General features: G+C 43.1%; 1 protein-coding gene across 5 annotated transcripts in view; it reads right to left on the bottom strand.

Annotated features, from left to right (window-relative positions):
* baz1a (bromodomain adjacent to zinc finger domain, 1A) overlaps positions 1-15,292 on the bottom strand; it is a 112,155-nt gene that overhangs the window by 81,756 nt on the left and 15,107 nt on the right. For all 5 annotated transcript variants that reach the window (XR_015080275.1, XM_086003367.1, XM_086003365.1 and 2 more), the window contains exons 8-15: positions 12,411-12,519; positions 10,001-10,179; positions 9,386-9,481; positions 5,236-5,374; positions 4,001-4,147; positions 2,683-2,778; positions 2,354-2,578; positions 1,838-2,003 (exon numbers count right to left, since the gene is read on the bottom strand). Coding sequence is in view for 4 of the 5 variants with exons in the window: in XM_086003367.1 (XP_085859493.1) it covers positions 1,838-2,003; positions 2,354-2,578; positions 2,683-2,778; positions 4,001-4,147; positions 5,236-5,374; positions 9,386-9,481; positions 10,001-10,179; positions 12,411-12,519 (1,157 nt within the window). In the remaining variant the exon portion in view is untranslated. The remainder of the gene's footprint in view (positions 1-1,837; positions 2,004-2,353; positions 2,579-2,682; positions 2,779-4,000; positions 4,148-5,235; positions 5,375-9,385; positions 9,482-10,000; positions 10,180-12,410; positions 12,520-15,292) is intronic.

Below are 15,292 nucleotides of genomic sequence, written 5' to 3'. Positions count from 1 at the left end.
GGTGGAGGAAGTGAATGTTTAAGGTGGTGGATGAGGTGCCAATCAAGCAGGCTGCTTTGTCCTGGATGGTGTCGAGCTTTTTGAGTGTTGTTGGAGCTGCACTCATCCAGGTATGTGGAGAGTATTCCATCACACTCCTGACTTGTGTCTTGTAGATGGTGGAAAGGCTTTGGGGAGTCAGGAGGTGAGACACTCGCCGCAGAATACCTAGCCTCTGACCTGCTCTTGTTACCACAATATTTATGTGGCTGGTCCAGTTAAGTTTCTGGTCAATGGTGACCCCCAGGATGTTGATGGTGGGAGATTCAGTGATGCTAATGCCATTGAATGTCATGGGGCAGTGGTTAGACTCTCGCTTGTTGGAGATAGTCATTGCCTGGCACTTCTGTGGTGCGAATGTTAGCTGCCACTTATCAGCCCAAGTTTGAACGTCGTTCAGGTCTTGTTGCAATTGGGCACGGACTGCTTCATTATCTGAGCAGTTATGAACGGCACTGAACACTGCCGTCATCAGCAAACACCCCCATTTCTGACCTTATGTTGGAGGGAATGTGATTGATGAAGCAGCTGAAGATGGTTGGGCCTAAGACACTGCCCTGAGGAACCTCCTGCAATGATATCCTGGGGCTGTGATAATTGACCTTCACAACCATCTTCCTTTGTGCTAGGTATGACTCCAGCCAATGGAGTGTTTCTCTCCCCACCCCCCCCGATTACCATTGACTTCAGTTTTACTAGAGATCCTTCATGCCAAACTCGGTCAAATGCTGTCTTGATGTCAAGGGCAGTCACTCTCACTTCTCTGGAATTCAGCTTTGTCCATGTTTGGACCAAGGCTGTAATGAGATCGGGAGCAGAGTGGTCTTGGCGGAACCCAAACTGGGCATCAGCGAGCAGGTTATTGGTAAGTGCCACTTGATAGCACGGTCGATGACATCTTCCATTACTTTGCTGATGATTGAAAATAGACTGATAGGGCAGTAATTGGCCAGATTGGATTTGTCCTGCTTTTTGTGGACAGGACATACCTGGGCAGTTTTCTACATTGTTGGATAGATGCCAGTGTTGTAGCTGTACTGGAACAGCTTGGCTAGAGGTGCGGCTAGTTCTGGAGCACAAGTCTTCAACACGATAGCCGGGATGTTGTCGGGGCCCATAGCCTTTGCTGTATCCAGTGCGCTCAGCCGTTTCTTGATATCACGTGGACTGAATCGAATTGGCTGAAGATTGGCTTCTGTGATGGTGGGGACCTCGGGAGGAGGCAGATATGGATCATCCACTTGGCACTTCTGGCTGAAGATGGTTGCAAATGCTTTAGCCTCGTCTTTTGCACTCACGTGCTGGGCTCCATCATTGAGGATGGTGATATTCATGGAGCCTCCTCCTCCCGTTAGTTGTTTAATGGTCCACCACCATTCATGACTGGAGAAGGCAGGACTGCAGAGCTTTGATCTGTTGAGTGTGGGATCGCTTAGCCCTGTCTATAGCATGCTGCTTCCGCTATCGTTGAACAGCAGGGATTTGTGTGTCCTGGTCAAAATTCCTCCCTCAACCAACACCACCAAAAACTGATTAACTGGCCATTCATTTCATTTGTTGGTACCTTGCCATTTGCAAGTTGGCAGTCATGTTGCCAACATAACTGTGACTATGTCCCAAAAGTAATTAATTTGCTGTGAACTGGATTGGAACAGCCCGAGGCCATGAAAGGCATTATGTAAATACCAGCTCTTGCATGCACAATAGCGGCATGTAATTAAGTAACTTATTCACTGATTGCAATAACATATCTAGTCTGTAGCAACTTGTACTAGGTGTTTGTGTATTTCACCCATACCTTGCTGCAGCCTCTTCTCTCCCTCTGCGGTGTTGTTCAGCTTTCAGTTCCCTAAATTCCTGCCTGGCCTGCTTCAAAATCTCCACATTATCTTCAATGAAATCCCTTGTGGAAACCAGAGTTAGCAGTTGGCCACACAGAGCATGCAGTACCTTCAGCTTCTCCGCTGACAAAAGAAGAAAAAGTAATTACAACATGCACATGCATTTTAAGTTTTGTGCTTACTGACACATTCTAACAATTTATTTTTCACTTTTTGATGGCATAAATGATCATGTAAAAGAAAGTACAAGTGCATAGCCCTGCACACTTTAGTTTCTTTGAAAACTTTACAGAAGCGGCAACTTTTGATTTCTGATATAACTAAATTATAAGCTCTCAATTATGCAATAACTGAACAAACTATCGTTCTTAAGAACTGAACGAGAAATGAACCAAACTTTTGTAAGAGTAACAAATACGGATATCAAGAAAAAAAAAAGTTTAAAATGTATTTTTGTCCAATGTCTTCATTACCAGATGTCAAATCGTACACTGGAGTATTTGTTAGTTTCTTCAAAAGTCCTGGATTACTCAGCCTGAATTCGACGCAGGCATTATCTGTGGCATCAAATCCACCTTGTTGCTGGTATCGATACTTTGCATTTGCTGGTGTCACATCTGCCCCTGCTGCCAGGATGTGAAGGCGGAGGATTTCAGACAGCGTGCAGCTGTCAAGATCCAAATCACGCAATGTGCAGCCTTCAATAAACAAGTGGGAAAACATTTAGGTGATCATAAGGCTGTTAAACTAAAGCCATTTTTTCCCACTACAAATACAAACGGGAATGAAAATTAAAAAGCACCTTGGTAGAGCTGAGGCCATGCAGCTGCAAAAGCGGCAACTGCAGCGACCGCGCATTTGGTAGAATCTAGATCTTCATCCAGAGCATCTGTTAAATCTGTAAACAAAATCCACATGTTTCAGAGGTTCCATTGGTTATGCACAGGATCAATAATCAAAGGCAGGTTCAAGAACACAACTTCTGAGCAAAATTACTAAAAATACTGCATTTTGAAACCACATTATGCCAAGATAGGTTTAATTACCAAGCTGACTGCATCTATGCAAAATATCAGGTTGCTTTTCAATTCTGTGCAGTCTCTTCCCCCTTCTCCAATAAAAACAGTACACTGAAATTCAAGCTTATTTGTAGATTCTGCCAAGTGTCAGGATTGGGAGTAGCAGAATTATAAAATTAGAGGTAGGAAGACGACAGGAAAAAAAATATCCATTTAAAACAAATTAGGAGCCCAGTGCAAATTTAAACCAGTACAAGCTTAAAATTATAACTTCCATTGCTTCATTTTGCAACATCCACCATTAAGTTGCCAAACAGCAATGAAACCAACAAAACTAGTGAAAACTGCATTTTCAAACTATAGTCACAAAGCTGCCCCAATAAGACCTAGAGCTCCCAATACAAAGACTGGAATTTGCTGGAAACTTGCACTGAAACAATGGTGCAAACGATAGAGGAAATCCAGGCGTGATTGACTAACAGCTGTTTTTATGCCATGCATGATCTTCATTGATCATTTAAGCCAATTCCATGAAAACTCTGCCACTCATTAACCTAGCTCTGCCTCTTGCTCACGCAAATGTCCACCAATTCTCAATGGGTTATCAATTTATGCCTACAATTTTAAGTGCAACAGGACCCAAAGTCATATTGCTAGTGTTTTGTGATTTTAATACAAATATATTTCTCCTCAGAGACCTACAATTAATTTTCTACATTTTTGAATGCATCATGATGACATCAGAATGGCACTAAAAAAAATTGAAAACTCCCACAATTGCATTTTCTTAAAAATTATGTGCCCAAGGTGCATAAATCATGGTTTGAGGGTTTCAGACTTAAATTTCCATGCATAAAAAGAGGGACTTAAAGAAGGAATATGGTGTAACTTTGGCATTTTCCTCAGGCCCTGATTGTTTATGCTATTTCCACTTTATGCTATTTCCACTTGTTTTATGCTGGTCTTCACATATGCCAATGAGATTCTCGGGAGATTTTGGCATAACCAGCCGACAGGAAGTTCAACGTAAACGTCAGCGTAATTTGCTGGTTATGCTGCTTTAGGAAATAACTTCGTACCAGGCACAGAGCAATCTCTAACCTTTTGGATCAGCCTCTTTTAACTGTTCTTTGGCTACTTCTTCCTCTTCCTCAGCATGTGCCTGAAAGATTGCAGTAAGGAAAAAAAACAGCAATTCACAGAGTGGCCCCTCAGTGTCATTTCCAACAAGCGCTTCCTCTAGGCTTTCTGTGAATTAATCAGAAACAAACCATCAGATTGGAAATAAATGGCAATATATCTTGCAACCTTAATTTTAATGCCAATAAAGCAAGTTAGAGGAACAGTACTGAATTTCACTTCACTTCAAATGTCTAGCACTCAGGAACAATAGACAAAGAGCACAAGAAGGTTTTATTGATGAAACTTGCAGCTGTTTTGTCCTCTTATTATAAACAATATTTGCAAGAGGAGTTTCCCCCCTAAAAGTAGGCTGCTTTAGCTCTAATCCACTCATCCAAATTACAGAACACTGCAGCTTTATAAGTGAATGCAATTTCTTACTATGGCCCAACATGACTGCCAAGAAACATAACAAACATGACAAGGGGTTCTTAAGCAGAGAAGTCTCCAAAAGCCATACAACTAAGAAAAATGTAATTACAAGTTAATTCAGAAACTTAAATGGATCAGCCATATCAACATATTGACTACAAGAGCTGGGCACTTTGATGAGCAGCTCATCTCATGACCTCTCAAAAGCCTATACACCATCTGGAAGGCTCAAGTCAGGAGTGTGGTATGATGATGGATGAAGCTCAACACCACCCAGACACAACAGTTTCCTTTATCAGTGTATCTGCCACTGGACTCTATATCTATGTCCTCCACTACCAGTGCAGTGTGGCTGCAGTACGTACGATCTACAAGATACGCTGCAGCAACTTAGCAAGGTTACCCCCTCCCCTGCAACCCATACCATCGAGAACAGCAATGTTGTGGGAACACCATTTTCAAATCACATACCACCCCAACTTGGACTCGTATCACCGTTTTTCATTGTTGCTGGGTCGATATTCTGGAACTCCCTACCCAACAGCAATGTGGAAGCATTATCAACAGAAATGCAGCAGTTCAAGGATAAGGCATACAACCACCACCACTAAGGCAACTAGGGATAGGCAATAAATAGGACTTTGCTAGTATCACTTAAATTCCAAGAACAAATACAAATGTTATCTACAGTTGGATAAACATGGTGTAGAAATGTAGGCAGTACTACCCATTACTGTACATTTTACTTGGACTACATTTTTCATATAATTCAGAACCATTACCTAGAGTCATGCCATCTGGAAACTCATCCTGGAGGTCAAACAGCTCTCCAAATGCATGCAGAAACTCAAGAACCATTAATGCATCACCAAAAAGCTCTGATGGTAACCTGGTCTTCACAGGTGTTGGAACTGGAAGCTCCTATTGATCAAAAAAGAGTTTTAAAAACTCAGGTAATGAACATTTTGCAATATTTATTCAAAAGCAACCAGGACTCTTCAGTTTTGTCATCACAAATTTGCTTGCTGATAAAAATGGCCTTCTTATGACTAAGTGGTCATAAGAAAAAAGGTGTCAGGTTTTTAACTTCCCCAGTGTTCACCACCCAAGGTGATGTTCCATGCCAGACACTTCCTGAATGCCCATGACCAAGAACTGCCCCAAAACAATGGGTGCGAGATGTTTATCAATTATAAAAGGCAGCCAACATTAATTTCCCACAAAGACTAAACAAGTATATATTAATTACCTTTCATCTCAGTTCCTTTAAGCTTTTGTGAATACACACAAAAACAACTTTTAAATGTAACTTTTCCTCCAAATTCTGTGGGGAAAATTATTTAATAATCTTGAAATTGAAAATTGGTTCACAAGAAATTAAATGGGGATAAGCAGCCAGTACCTGTAATGGCAAGGGTGCCAAATTATTTATTTAGTTTACATCAGGGTAAAAAGGAGCAGCACAAAAGGCTGGCAGAGGATAAAGTGCAATGTTGTGAATGACAGCCAAAACATTTGAAATGCAGGACAGCAGCTACAATTTTTATATACACATTGTTGACACCAAAATATTAATTTTGAAAATCAGATAAAACTACAGCTATTCATACATGACAGCCATTTATTTAGCTAACCTCAGGTATGAGCTGGTACCAGCAGGGGAGAAAATACCGATTTTTAAATGCAAGGGGAGCAAGCAACCAACAATTGCAATGGCTGCGCAGACATTTAGTTATTTAAACATTGCTGGCAGCAATGAAATTCAGTCTCAGCATCAATACCATGGATGGTTATGGAACAGAGTACTTAATTTTAATATTCAATTAATTAATTTATTCAAGTGTGGAAAGACGTCAACTTGCACTTAAGATAGTAGCAGCACCGTCTTGAGGATAACACAGACCATCACTGCATCAAAATGTGTCAGACATGAAACAAAGTAACAGATGACAAAAATGACAAGAATTTTAACATATTATACTAGCAGATGTCCTATTGCAGTGCTCATTGTGAAATGGAGAATATGCGGTTTTCTAATAGGGGTGTTATCAACAAATTTTGCATCCATGATACAGCATGCACTTAAAATATTCCATGTGGATTTCCTGTGGCAGTGCTTCTGGTTAAGTCAGAGCACATGGTGTCTCTCTTAGCTGTCCCATCTTTGTGTTGCTATTTTTCCTCCTCCTTTTCTCGTGTATCCTTCTGCTCTTTTCAGAGGAGAGATGGCATGGTCGAGAACAAAGCTCCCAAGGGCTACAGGATGCATTTTCCAATAGCGAGTGTGGGGAAAATACAGCTTGTAGATCTCTACAGGTCCCTTTACATTGCCTCATCTAGTCCCACTCACTTCTCCATCACCCTCATGTTCCCGTCTCCCTTACTGTTTACCATTCCCTCTCCGCTGCACATCACCTTTCCAACACAACCACAATCTCTTCCTTTTCACAGTCCCACTGCCTTGATACCTCTCTCCCTTGCACCTGTCCTGGCCCCCCCTCCTGTATTTCACACCCCACCTCCCATATTTCACACCCCACTTGCTCTGCCTTCCTCCCCATTTCCTATTCTTTCACCTCCTCCACATTATCCCCCTCAGCACCCATTTAACAGTGGCGAGGCTGTTTAAACATTTAATTACAATCCTCACTGCTTCTAACGGGCACGTTTGTGTAAATGCAATTTGCCAGATATATGCGATGGTTGGTATATCGTGGTAGTGTTAATTTTGAGTTATAGAAACATAGAAAAAAATAGGTGCAGGAGTCAGCCATTCGAGCCTGCTCCACCATTCAATATCATGGCTGATCCTCTAGCTCAATACCATATTCCCGTTCTCTCCCCATACCCCTTGATGCCTTTGTGTCTAGAAATCTATCTATCTCCTTCTTAAATATATTCAGTGACTTGGCCTCCACAGCCTTGTGTGGTAGAGAATTCCACAGGTTCACCACCCTCTGAATGAAGAAATTTCTCATCAGTCCTAAATGTCCTACCCTGTATCCGGAGAATGTGACCCCTCGTTCTAGACCCCCCCAAGCCAGGGGAAACATCCTCCCTGCATCCAGTCTGTCTAGCCCTGTCAGAATTTTATATGATGAGTTATGGGGATATTGGAGGGAGCTGTCTAAACAAAAAATTTGCAAAGAGAGAAATGGTGAAAGTGTGGTTCTGACAGTAGTGGGAAAGTTATGCTGAACTGCAATCTTTATCCCTACCCAAGGCATGCAAATTTAATTCCCAAAATTCTGTGATCAGAAGCTCTACACATCAGCAATTCAGAGAGTTGAGGGACTGCACCCACAATTCCACACGAACACCAGATTTCATATTTTAGCTTGGACAGTTGCAAAACGGAGAGCAGCAACTACTCGAACGGAAGAGGGAAAAGGAAGAGATCAGAAATCAAGTACCGAATATAACGAGGAAAATAAAATGGAAGAATTACTAACAAAAAGGCAGTGGCTGAAGAAACAGCTAGGAACCAATGTTTAGGGGTCAGCTGTGGTTCAGTTGGTAGCACTCTGACCTCTGAGTCAGAAGGTTGTGGCTTCAAGTCCCACTCCAGAGACTTGAGCACATAGTCTAGGGCGACACTCCAGTGCAGTGCCAAGGGAGTGCTGCACCTTCGGAGGTGCCATATTTCGGATGAGACATTAAAATGAGGCCCCATCTGCTCTCAGGTGGATGCAAAAGATCCCACGGCACTATTTCAAAAGAAGAGCAGGGGGGTTATCCCTGGTGTCCTGGCCAATACTTGGCTCTCAAACAACATTACAAAACAAACAGATTATTTGGTCATTATCACATTGCTATTGTGGGAGCTTGCGGTGTGCAAATTGGCTGCCACGTTTCCTACATTTTAACAGTGACTATACTTCATTGTAAAGTACTTCATTGGCTGTAAAGCATTTTGGGGCATCTTTAGTTCATGAAAGGTGCAAGTCTTTCTTTTCTTTTTAAGTTATCAAAGCTGTCGTAGCCTAAGGGAAGTGGTCAGCTTCAATAAGGTGCGAATGTGAGCAAGCACAGATGTTTCAGGCCGAAACAGAGCACTTACGATGCCATAACTGGAAACTTTGATGTTGCGAATGAATAACGGTTATTGCTTTTAGACCTGTACAAGCGACTGCCCATTTTAAACATGGATGTTTTAGGTGGTGGGGACTACACTTCCATGTTAAGTTTCATTTTCATTTAAAAGTGGAAAGCTTTTAAACATAAAAGATACCTGGGCATAATCAAAAGTTTAAATTTAAAGTAGAGTACAAAATAGCAACACAGCACTCGGCTGACAGCACTAGTAGCAGAAAGGTGGTGTAAAATGCACAAGGGAAATACTAGATAAAGGCAGAATAGGACCCAGCAGCACACAATTTGGCCGTGGGGGGAAAAACAGGAGTCATAGTGGAGGAGGAAAAATGAAAATCTACCAAATTAATTTACCTGGCTTAGGGAAAGGTTTTGGGGGGGGGGGGGGGGGGAAACTGCTGAATAATGAAATATCAATGTGAATTACTTGCATGGGAGGGAGGACTGAATGACAATGAAATGTATAATGGTAATTTTAGCAGATGGTACTAGGCATTACCCATTTAAAAAGGTGTTAATGTCAAAAAAAGCAGGAAGTGCATGCAGTTGCAAGAAATTTAATATACTAAATTTCCCATGGCATGGCTCATGATTAGCCAGAACAAATGATTTGTATTAAAGCTGTGCTTGCTGCAAGAAGCTGAAGGAAGCAACGGTTCTTGTAATATTGTTTTTAAAGAGGTAGCAGCACCATCCTGTGGAGGGACTAAGAACAGCACAGCATTTACCATTGTCCACCAATTTCAAATGAACTGGGTGTTACCAACTCACGGATTTTTAAAAATCTATTATCGATGGATATATAGAACTACTAGAAAAAGTGTAGAATTAAAAGGGTACCTTTAAGTCCTCACATTCCATATCTTCACGCGGCTTATTCCATTCTTTAAGATATTCTGCATATTTCCTCTTTTCTTCTCGTAGTTTTTCTCTTTCCTAGTCAGATTGTTCCAATAAAAAATAGATTAACTTTTCATAACATGCAGCAAGCCCTTCTAAAATCCGTCTTCCATAATAATTCCACTTATAAAGTGAGCACAGTTCCCATTTTTAAATGCAGTCATTTCTGCCACACACCATTTTGAACCAAATTAATCAGGACTTAATTTCTCCTGCCAGCTTGATGAAACACAGAAATGATCAGCAGAAGATTAATTAAAGGGTATTCGGGAACTGTTTGGGGATGGCGGGGGGGGGGGGGAAAAAAAGAGAAAGGAGGATAGCGGGAGTGTGTTAAGGTCTCCCACTGCACATAAATTCAGAAAAAATTAGCTTAGTGCAAACACATTTGTTATTTTTCAATCAAAGAAATTTGCACAATGTGTACAGCACTGCAAAAGTACAACCCATGTGTTGTCACTTGCAAAATCCTTTTAAACTGAGCAAAATACAGCCATCAAAAATTCATTCCCAGACCGCATTTTACACCATTACTGCAGGTGTTACACTCATTACCTTCTCTTTCTCCAACTTCTGGCGTTCCTTTTCTTCTTTCCTTTTAATTTTCTCTTCCTCCAATATTTTCTTCAATTCTTCCTTTTTCTTTTCTTTGTCCTCCTTTTCTTTCTTCTTAGCCTCCAAGACCTCCTTTCTTTTCTTTAACTCAGTTGCTAGTTCCTCTTTTCTCCTTTTTGCTTTCAGAGAAATATAGAAATATAGAAATAATTAACAATGTAGAAAACTTTATTTTTAAAACACAAATGAAACAGCACAAACTTTGGTGATAAACGTGGCAGATTTCAGAAATGTATACATTGACCTCTTCAAAACTAGTCATCACTGACCCCACCATTCCTTTCACCTTATCCCTAACCTTTCTCTCAAAGCTCTGAAAATATTATTGGCAACCAACTGCACGCAACACCTCTCCTTTTGAACCCTGTCTGATCTCTGCTGCCCACAGCCATGTGCCCTAGAATAATTGATCTCTTACCTGTGACTGTAATGCATCATCTGCCTTCAATCTCTCTAAAGCCTTTGACACGTTGACCAACTACTTTTCCTGCCCAGAGTGGCCCACATTTTTGGCACCAACCTCCCACTGTTCCATTACTATCAGGCGCAGCTTAGCCAGCATATGCCCTGCAAGAGCTTCTCTTCCTCTGCCATGGCTCATTATATCATCTACATCGCTCAGCTAATTTATCCGTAAGCATTCATGGCATACTAAGGTAAGCTTATAAAAGTTGTGGCATTGTGACACCACCTCCATCATGCCTGTCAGGAATAAGTCAAAACAGCATTCAACTCAAACAGAAAATGCTGGAAATACTCAGCAGGCCAGGCAGCATCCGTGGAGAGAGAAACAGAGTTAACGTTTCAGGTCTGGGACCCTTCATCAGAACTGGAAATGTAACAGATATTAAGCAGGTGCAGAGACCCGGGGGGGGGGGGGGGGGGGTGGTTTAAGAGGGGAGGAAGGAATTGAAAGAACATACTGTGAAAATGTTGCAAATGGGAATGGCAAAATCATACTGCATGAAAAATGGGGGCAGGGATTATTATCTGAAATTGTTGAACTCGATATTGCGTCCAGAAGGCTGTAAAGTGCCTAATCGAAAGATGAGGTGCTGTTCCTCGAGCTTACGTTGAGCATCATTGGAACAATGTAATAGGCTGAGGACAGAGATCAGAGTGGGAGTGAAGCAGAGAATTAAAGTGACAGGCGACCGGAAGCTCAGGGTCACCCTTATGGACTGAACGGAGGTGTTCCACAAAGTGGTTGCCCAATCTGCGTTTGGTCTCCCCAATGTAGAGGAGACCGCATCGTGAGCAGTGAATACAGTATATTAAATTGCAAGAAGTACAAGTAAATCGCTGTTTCACCTGGAATGGGTGTTTGGGGCCCTGGACAGTGGGAAGGGAGGAGGTAAAAGGGCATGTGTTGCATCTCCTGCGTTTGCACGGGAAGGTGCCAGGTGAAGGAAAAGGGCCGTTAGGGGTGATTGAGGAGTGGGCCAGGGTGTCGCGGAGGAAGCGGTCCCTTCGGAATGCTGAAAGGGGAGGTGAGGGGGAAGATGTGTTGGGATCACGTTGGAGGTTGGGGAAATGGCAGAGGATGATCCGTTGAATGTGGAGGCTGGTGGGGTGAAAGGTGCCGGTCACTAATTCTCTACTTCACTCCCACTCTGATCTCTCTGACCTCGGTCTATTACATTGTTCTAATGAAGCTCAATGCAAGCTCGAGGAAGAGCTTCGATTAGGCACTTTACAGCCTTCCAGACTCCATATCGAGTTCAACAATTTCAGATAATTCCTGCCCCCATTTTTCATGCTGTATGATTTTGCCATTCCCATTTGCAACATTTTCACAGTATGTTCTTTCAATTCCTTCCTCCCCTCACCCCACTGTCTCTGCACCTGCTTATGTTACATTTCCAGTTCTGACGAAGGGTCTTCGACCTTAAACATTAACTCCGTTTCTTTCTCCACGGATGCTGCCTGGCCTGCTGAGTATTTCCAGCATTTTCTGTTATTTCAGATTTCCAGCATCCACAGTATTTTGCTATGGCATTCAACTCAATACTGGCAAAATTGAAGTCACTTTATTCAGCTCCTACCAGAAACTGTGGACTTCAGCCTCTAGTTCAATCCCCAATGCTTCTCAAAGATGCACTCCCCTAGTGTCCTGTTTAACCTTCAAACCCCACATTCAGTCAATCATCCATGACTACTTACTTGCATCTCCAATGTGGTCCATTCCACCCCACCACCCCCCCCAGTGGGAAGACAAGGAAAAATGGAATCCAAAGCTGAACTCCCGTCATTCATGTTCCCGCATGGAAAATTACTATGTGGCAGTGATGGTAAGTCTGGAAATATGCCACTGCCTGCGCTTTCAGATGCACAATGAGGCAGAGCATACCTATTGCCTTCATTTCTTCCTTTTGCCTGTGCATCTTTTCAATTTCTCGTGCAGTTTTGTTTCTATATCTTGACGTGTCCTCCCCATCAGTAGCACTATCAGACTGGGACTGAAAAAGAGAGATCTAGTTTAGCTGATATTTCAACTTTATTTAGGTTCTAAAAGTTAAAAGTAATTTTTTTATTTTGCTAATAGAGTATTTTAAAAAAAAGTGCATTGGAGACATTAGCAAGAAATTTTCCATGGACTGGTAGAGGAGGGCAAAGAGGACATGCCCATTCTGTTCCCCAATTCATCTTTCAATCAGTTCGTATTCATTCCACTACTGAAATGGTTTCTGAGCAGCAGCAACCAAGTTTCCAAACCAGCATGAGGAAACTAATGCCACGAGAGAGAGAAAGAAAAGAGCAATGGGATCCACTAGGAAATGCCAATCTGAATGTACCTAAAACTTTTAAAAGCCTGTACTGGCCACATTGCTGCATTCTCAGCTAACCAACCAGCTAAGCCAAACTGCATTAAGCAACCGCCATACAAACTTTTCTCTCATTTATGGTACAAAAACAAATACGGGATTTTTGTGTCAATACCGTGGAGCCCAATTAAAAGTAAACAAACCAAAGGCCAAGGAGACCTGCGCATAAGGGTTTGAAAAATAATCTAATTTATGATAATTTAGGTGAACTTGCACATGAATCAGATATAAAAGGCGTTACTATGGTCATTGTAATACAGTTGATTCAAAACAGCTATTTTATTTTAGAATGTTATTTGAAACTAATTGCTAACAATGTGTGCACAACCCAATTAAGTTTGAACAGAATGCAATTTTAAAAACTGATATTCAAAATCAAAAAACGTTTTATTCTCTAGACTGCTGCTGGAATACTGTAATGTATTGTGTCTTGCTTGTGCTGAATAAAGTTATATCACAGTCCCCAATACAGGTCAAACTCTAATCATTTGGAATCTTACAGTAGTACAGGAAACTCTCGATTTACCGGCACCCAAACAACCGGAAATCTCGGTTAACCGGCAAAATTCAGGAGTAGGTTCAGTTAAGTTTTTCTTCATATTAGTGGCCTTTTCTTGATTCTTGGCTGTGTAATTGGGGGTTTCTGCACTTGTTGTTAAGCAACAGGGAAGCCTGGATTTGTTGCTGTGTACGGAGCTCTCGTACCTTTTAATTATAACTCTCTAATCCGGACTTTTTGATAAACCAGCACCACGCCGGTCCCGGATAAAGAGAGTTTCCTGTAACTGGGATAGAATCAGTGCAAAAGGTATAGAGGGCACAGAATTCTTGAAATACATTCAGGAGAACTTTTTTAGCCAGTACGAAGCAAGTTCAACAAGAGGCGGCGGCAGCTTTCCCCCGAGCCCGCTCCTTCCCGGCAGCTTTCCCCAGAGCCCGCTCCCGCCCCGGCAGCTTTCCCCAGAGCCCGCTCCCTCCCTGGCAGTTTTCCCCAGAGCCCGCTCCGGCAGTTTCCCCAGAGCCCGCTCCCTCCCTGGCAGTTTCCCCAGAGCCCGCTCCCTCCCTGGCAGTTTTCCCCAGAGCCCGCTCCCGCCCCGGCAGTTTGCCCCAGAACCAGCTCCCGCTCCGGCAGTTTTCCCCAGAGCCCGCTCCCTCCCCAGCAGTTTCCCCAGAGCCCACTCCCTCCCTGGCAGTTTTCCCCAGAGCCTACTACTTCCCGGCAGTTTTCCCCAGAGCCCGCTCCCTCCCGGCAGTTTCCCCAGAGCCCGCTCCCTCCCTGGCAGTTTTCCCCAGAGCCCGCTCCTTCCTGGCAGTTTGCCCCAGAACCAGCTCCCGCCCCGGCAATTTGCCCCAGAACCCGCTCCGGCAGTTTGCCCCAGAACCCGCTCCCACCCCGGCAGTTTTCCCCAGAGCCCGCTCCCTCCCCAGCAGTTTCCCCAGAGCCCGCTCCCTCCCCGGCAGTTTTCCCCAGAGTCCGCTCCTTCCTGGCAGTTTGCCCTAGAACCCACTCCCTCCCTGGCAGTTTTTCCCCCAGAGCCCTCTCACTCGCTGGCATTAAAAAAAAATTAAACGAGCCCGCTCCCGCAACGAGCTAGAAGCGCACAACGCTTCTACACAGCTTCCGGTTCGTTGGCAGCAGTCGTATCCATAAAATTGAGGGGCCTAGATAGAGCGGATAGGACAGACCTATTTCCTCTAGCAGAGAGGTCAATAACCAGGGGGCCTAGATTTAAAGTAATGGGTAGAAGGATTAGAGGAGAGTTGGAAAACTTTTTTTTAATCCAGAGGGTGGTGGGGTCTGGGACTCACTGTCTGATAGGGTGGTAGAGGCAGAAACACTCTTCACATTTAAAAAGTACTTGGATATGCACTTGAAGTGCCGTAACCTACAAGGCTACGGGCCAAGAGCTGGAAAATGGGATTGGGCTGGATAACTCTTTCAGCCAACACAGACACAATGGGTCAAAGGCCCTCCTTCTGTGCCATAAATTTCTATGATTCTATGATTACTGTCTACAGCAAAAGTACAGGAAACTTTGGTTTATCCGGAGGTTAACTATCCAGAATGCTCAAGCCACCGGCAAAATTCAAGAGTCGGTTCAGAGAGTTTTTTTTCTTTTCGTTGCTTCTTTTTCCCACCAGTCAGGCTCTGCAAGATCTAGCTAAAGCTGTTGCTTAGCTACAGAGACGCTTGCAAGCTACGGCCGACTGTTTAGAAGCTGTTGCTAAGTAACAGGGTTTGTTGCTAGATACGGAGCTCAAAAGCTTCCATATGTTTTAACATTAGCGCTGGTTTGCCCGGCAGTTTTGATAGGACGGCAACAGCTCGGCCCCGTCAGTGCCGGATATCACAAAGTTTCCGGTGGTCTTTCTCAGGGTTCAAATATATAACATGAAAATTATCTGG

The sequence above is a fragment of the Somniosus microcephalus genome, chromosome 12, assembly GCF_052327205.1.
Source record: "Somniosus microcephalus isolate GS21.2 chromosome 12, FLI_Smic_1.0, whole genome shotgun sequence".
In the NCBI taxonomy this organism is placed as follows: domain Eukaryota; kingdom Metazoa; phylum Chordata; class Chondrichthyes; order Squaliformes; family Somniosidae; genus Somniosus; species Somniosus microcephalus.
The sequence above is the reverse complement of the archived record's forward strand: the minus strand, read 5'-3'. Positions and strand labels throughout refer to the sequence as shown.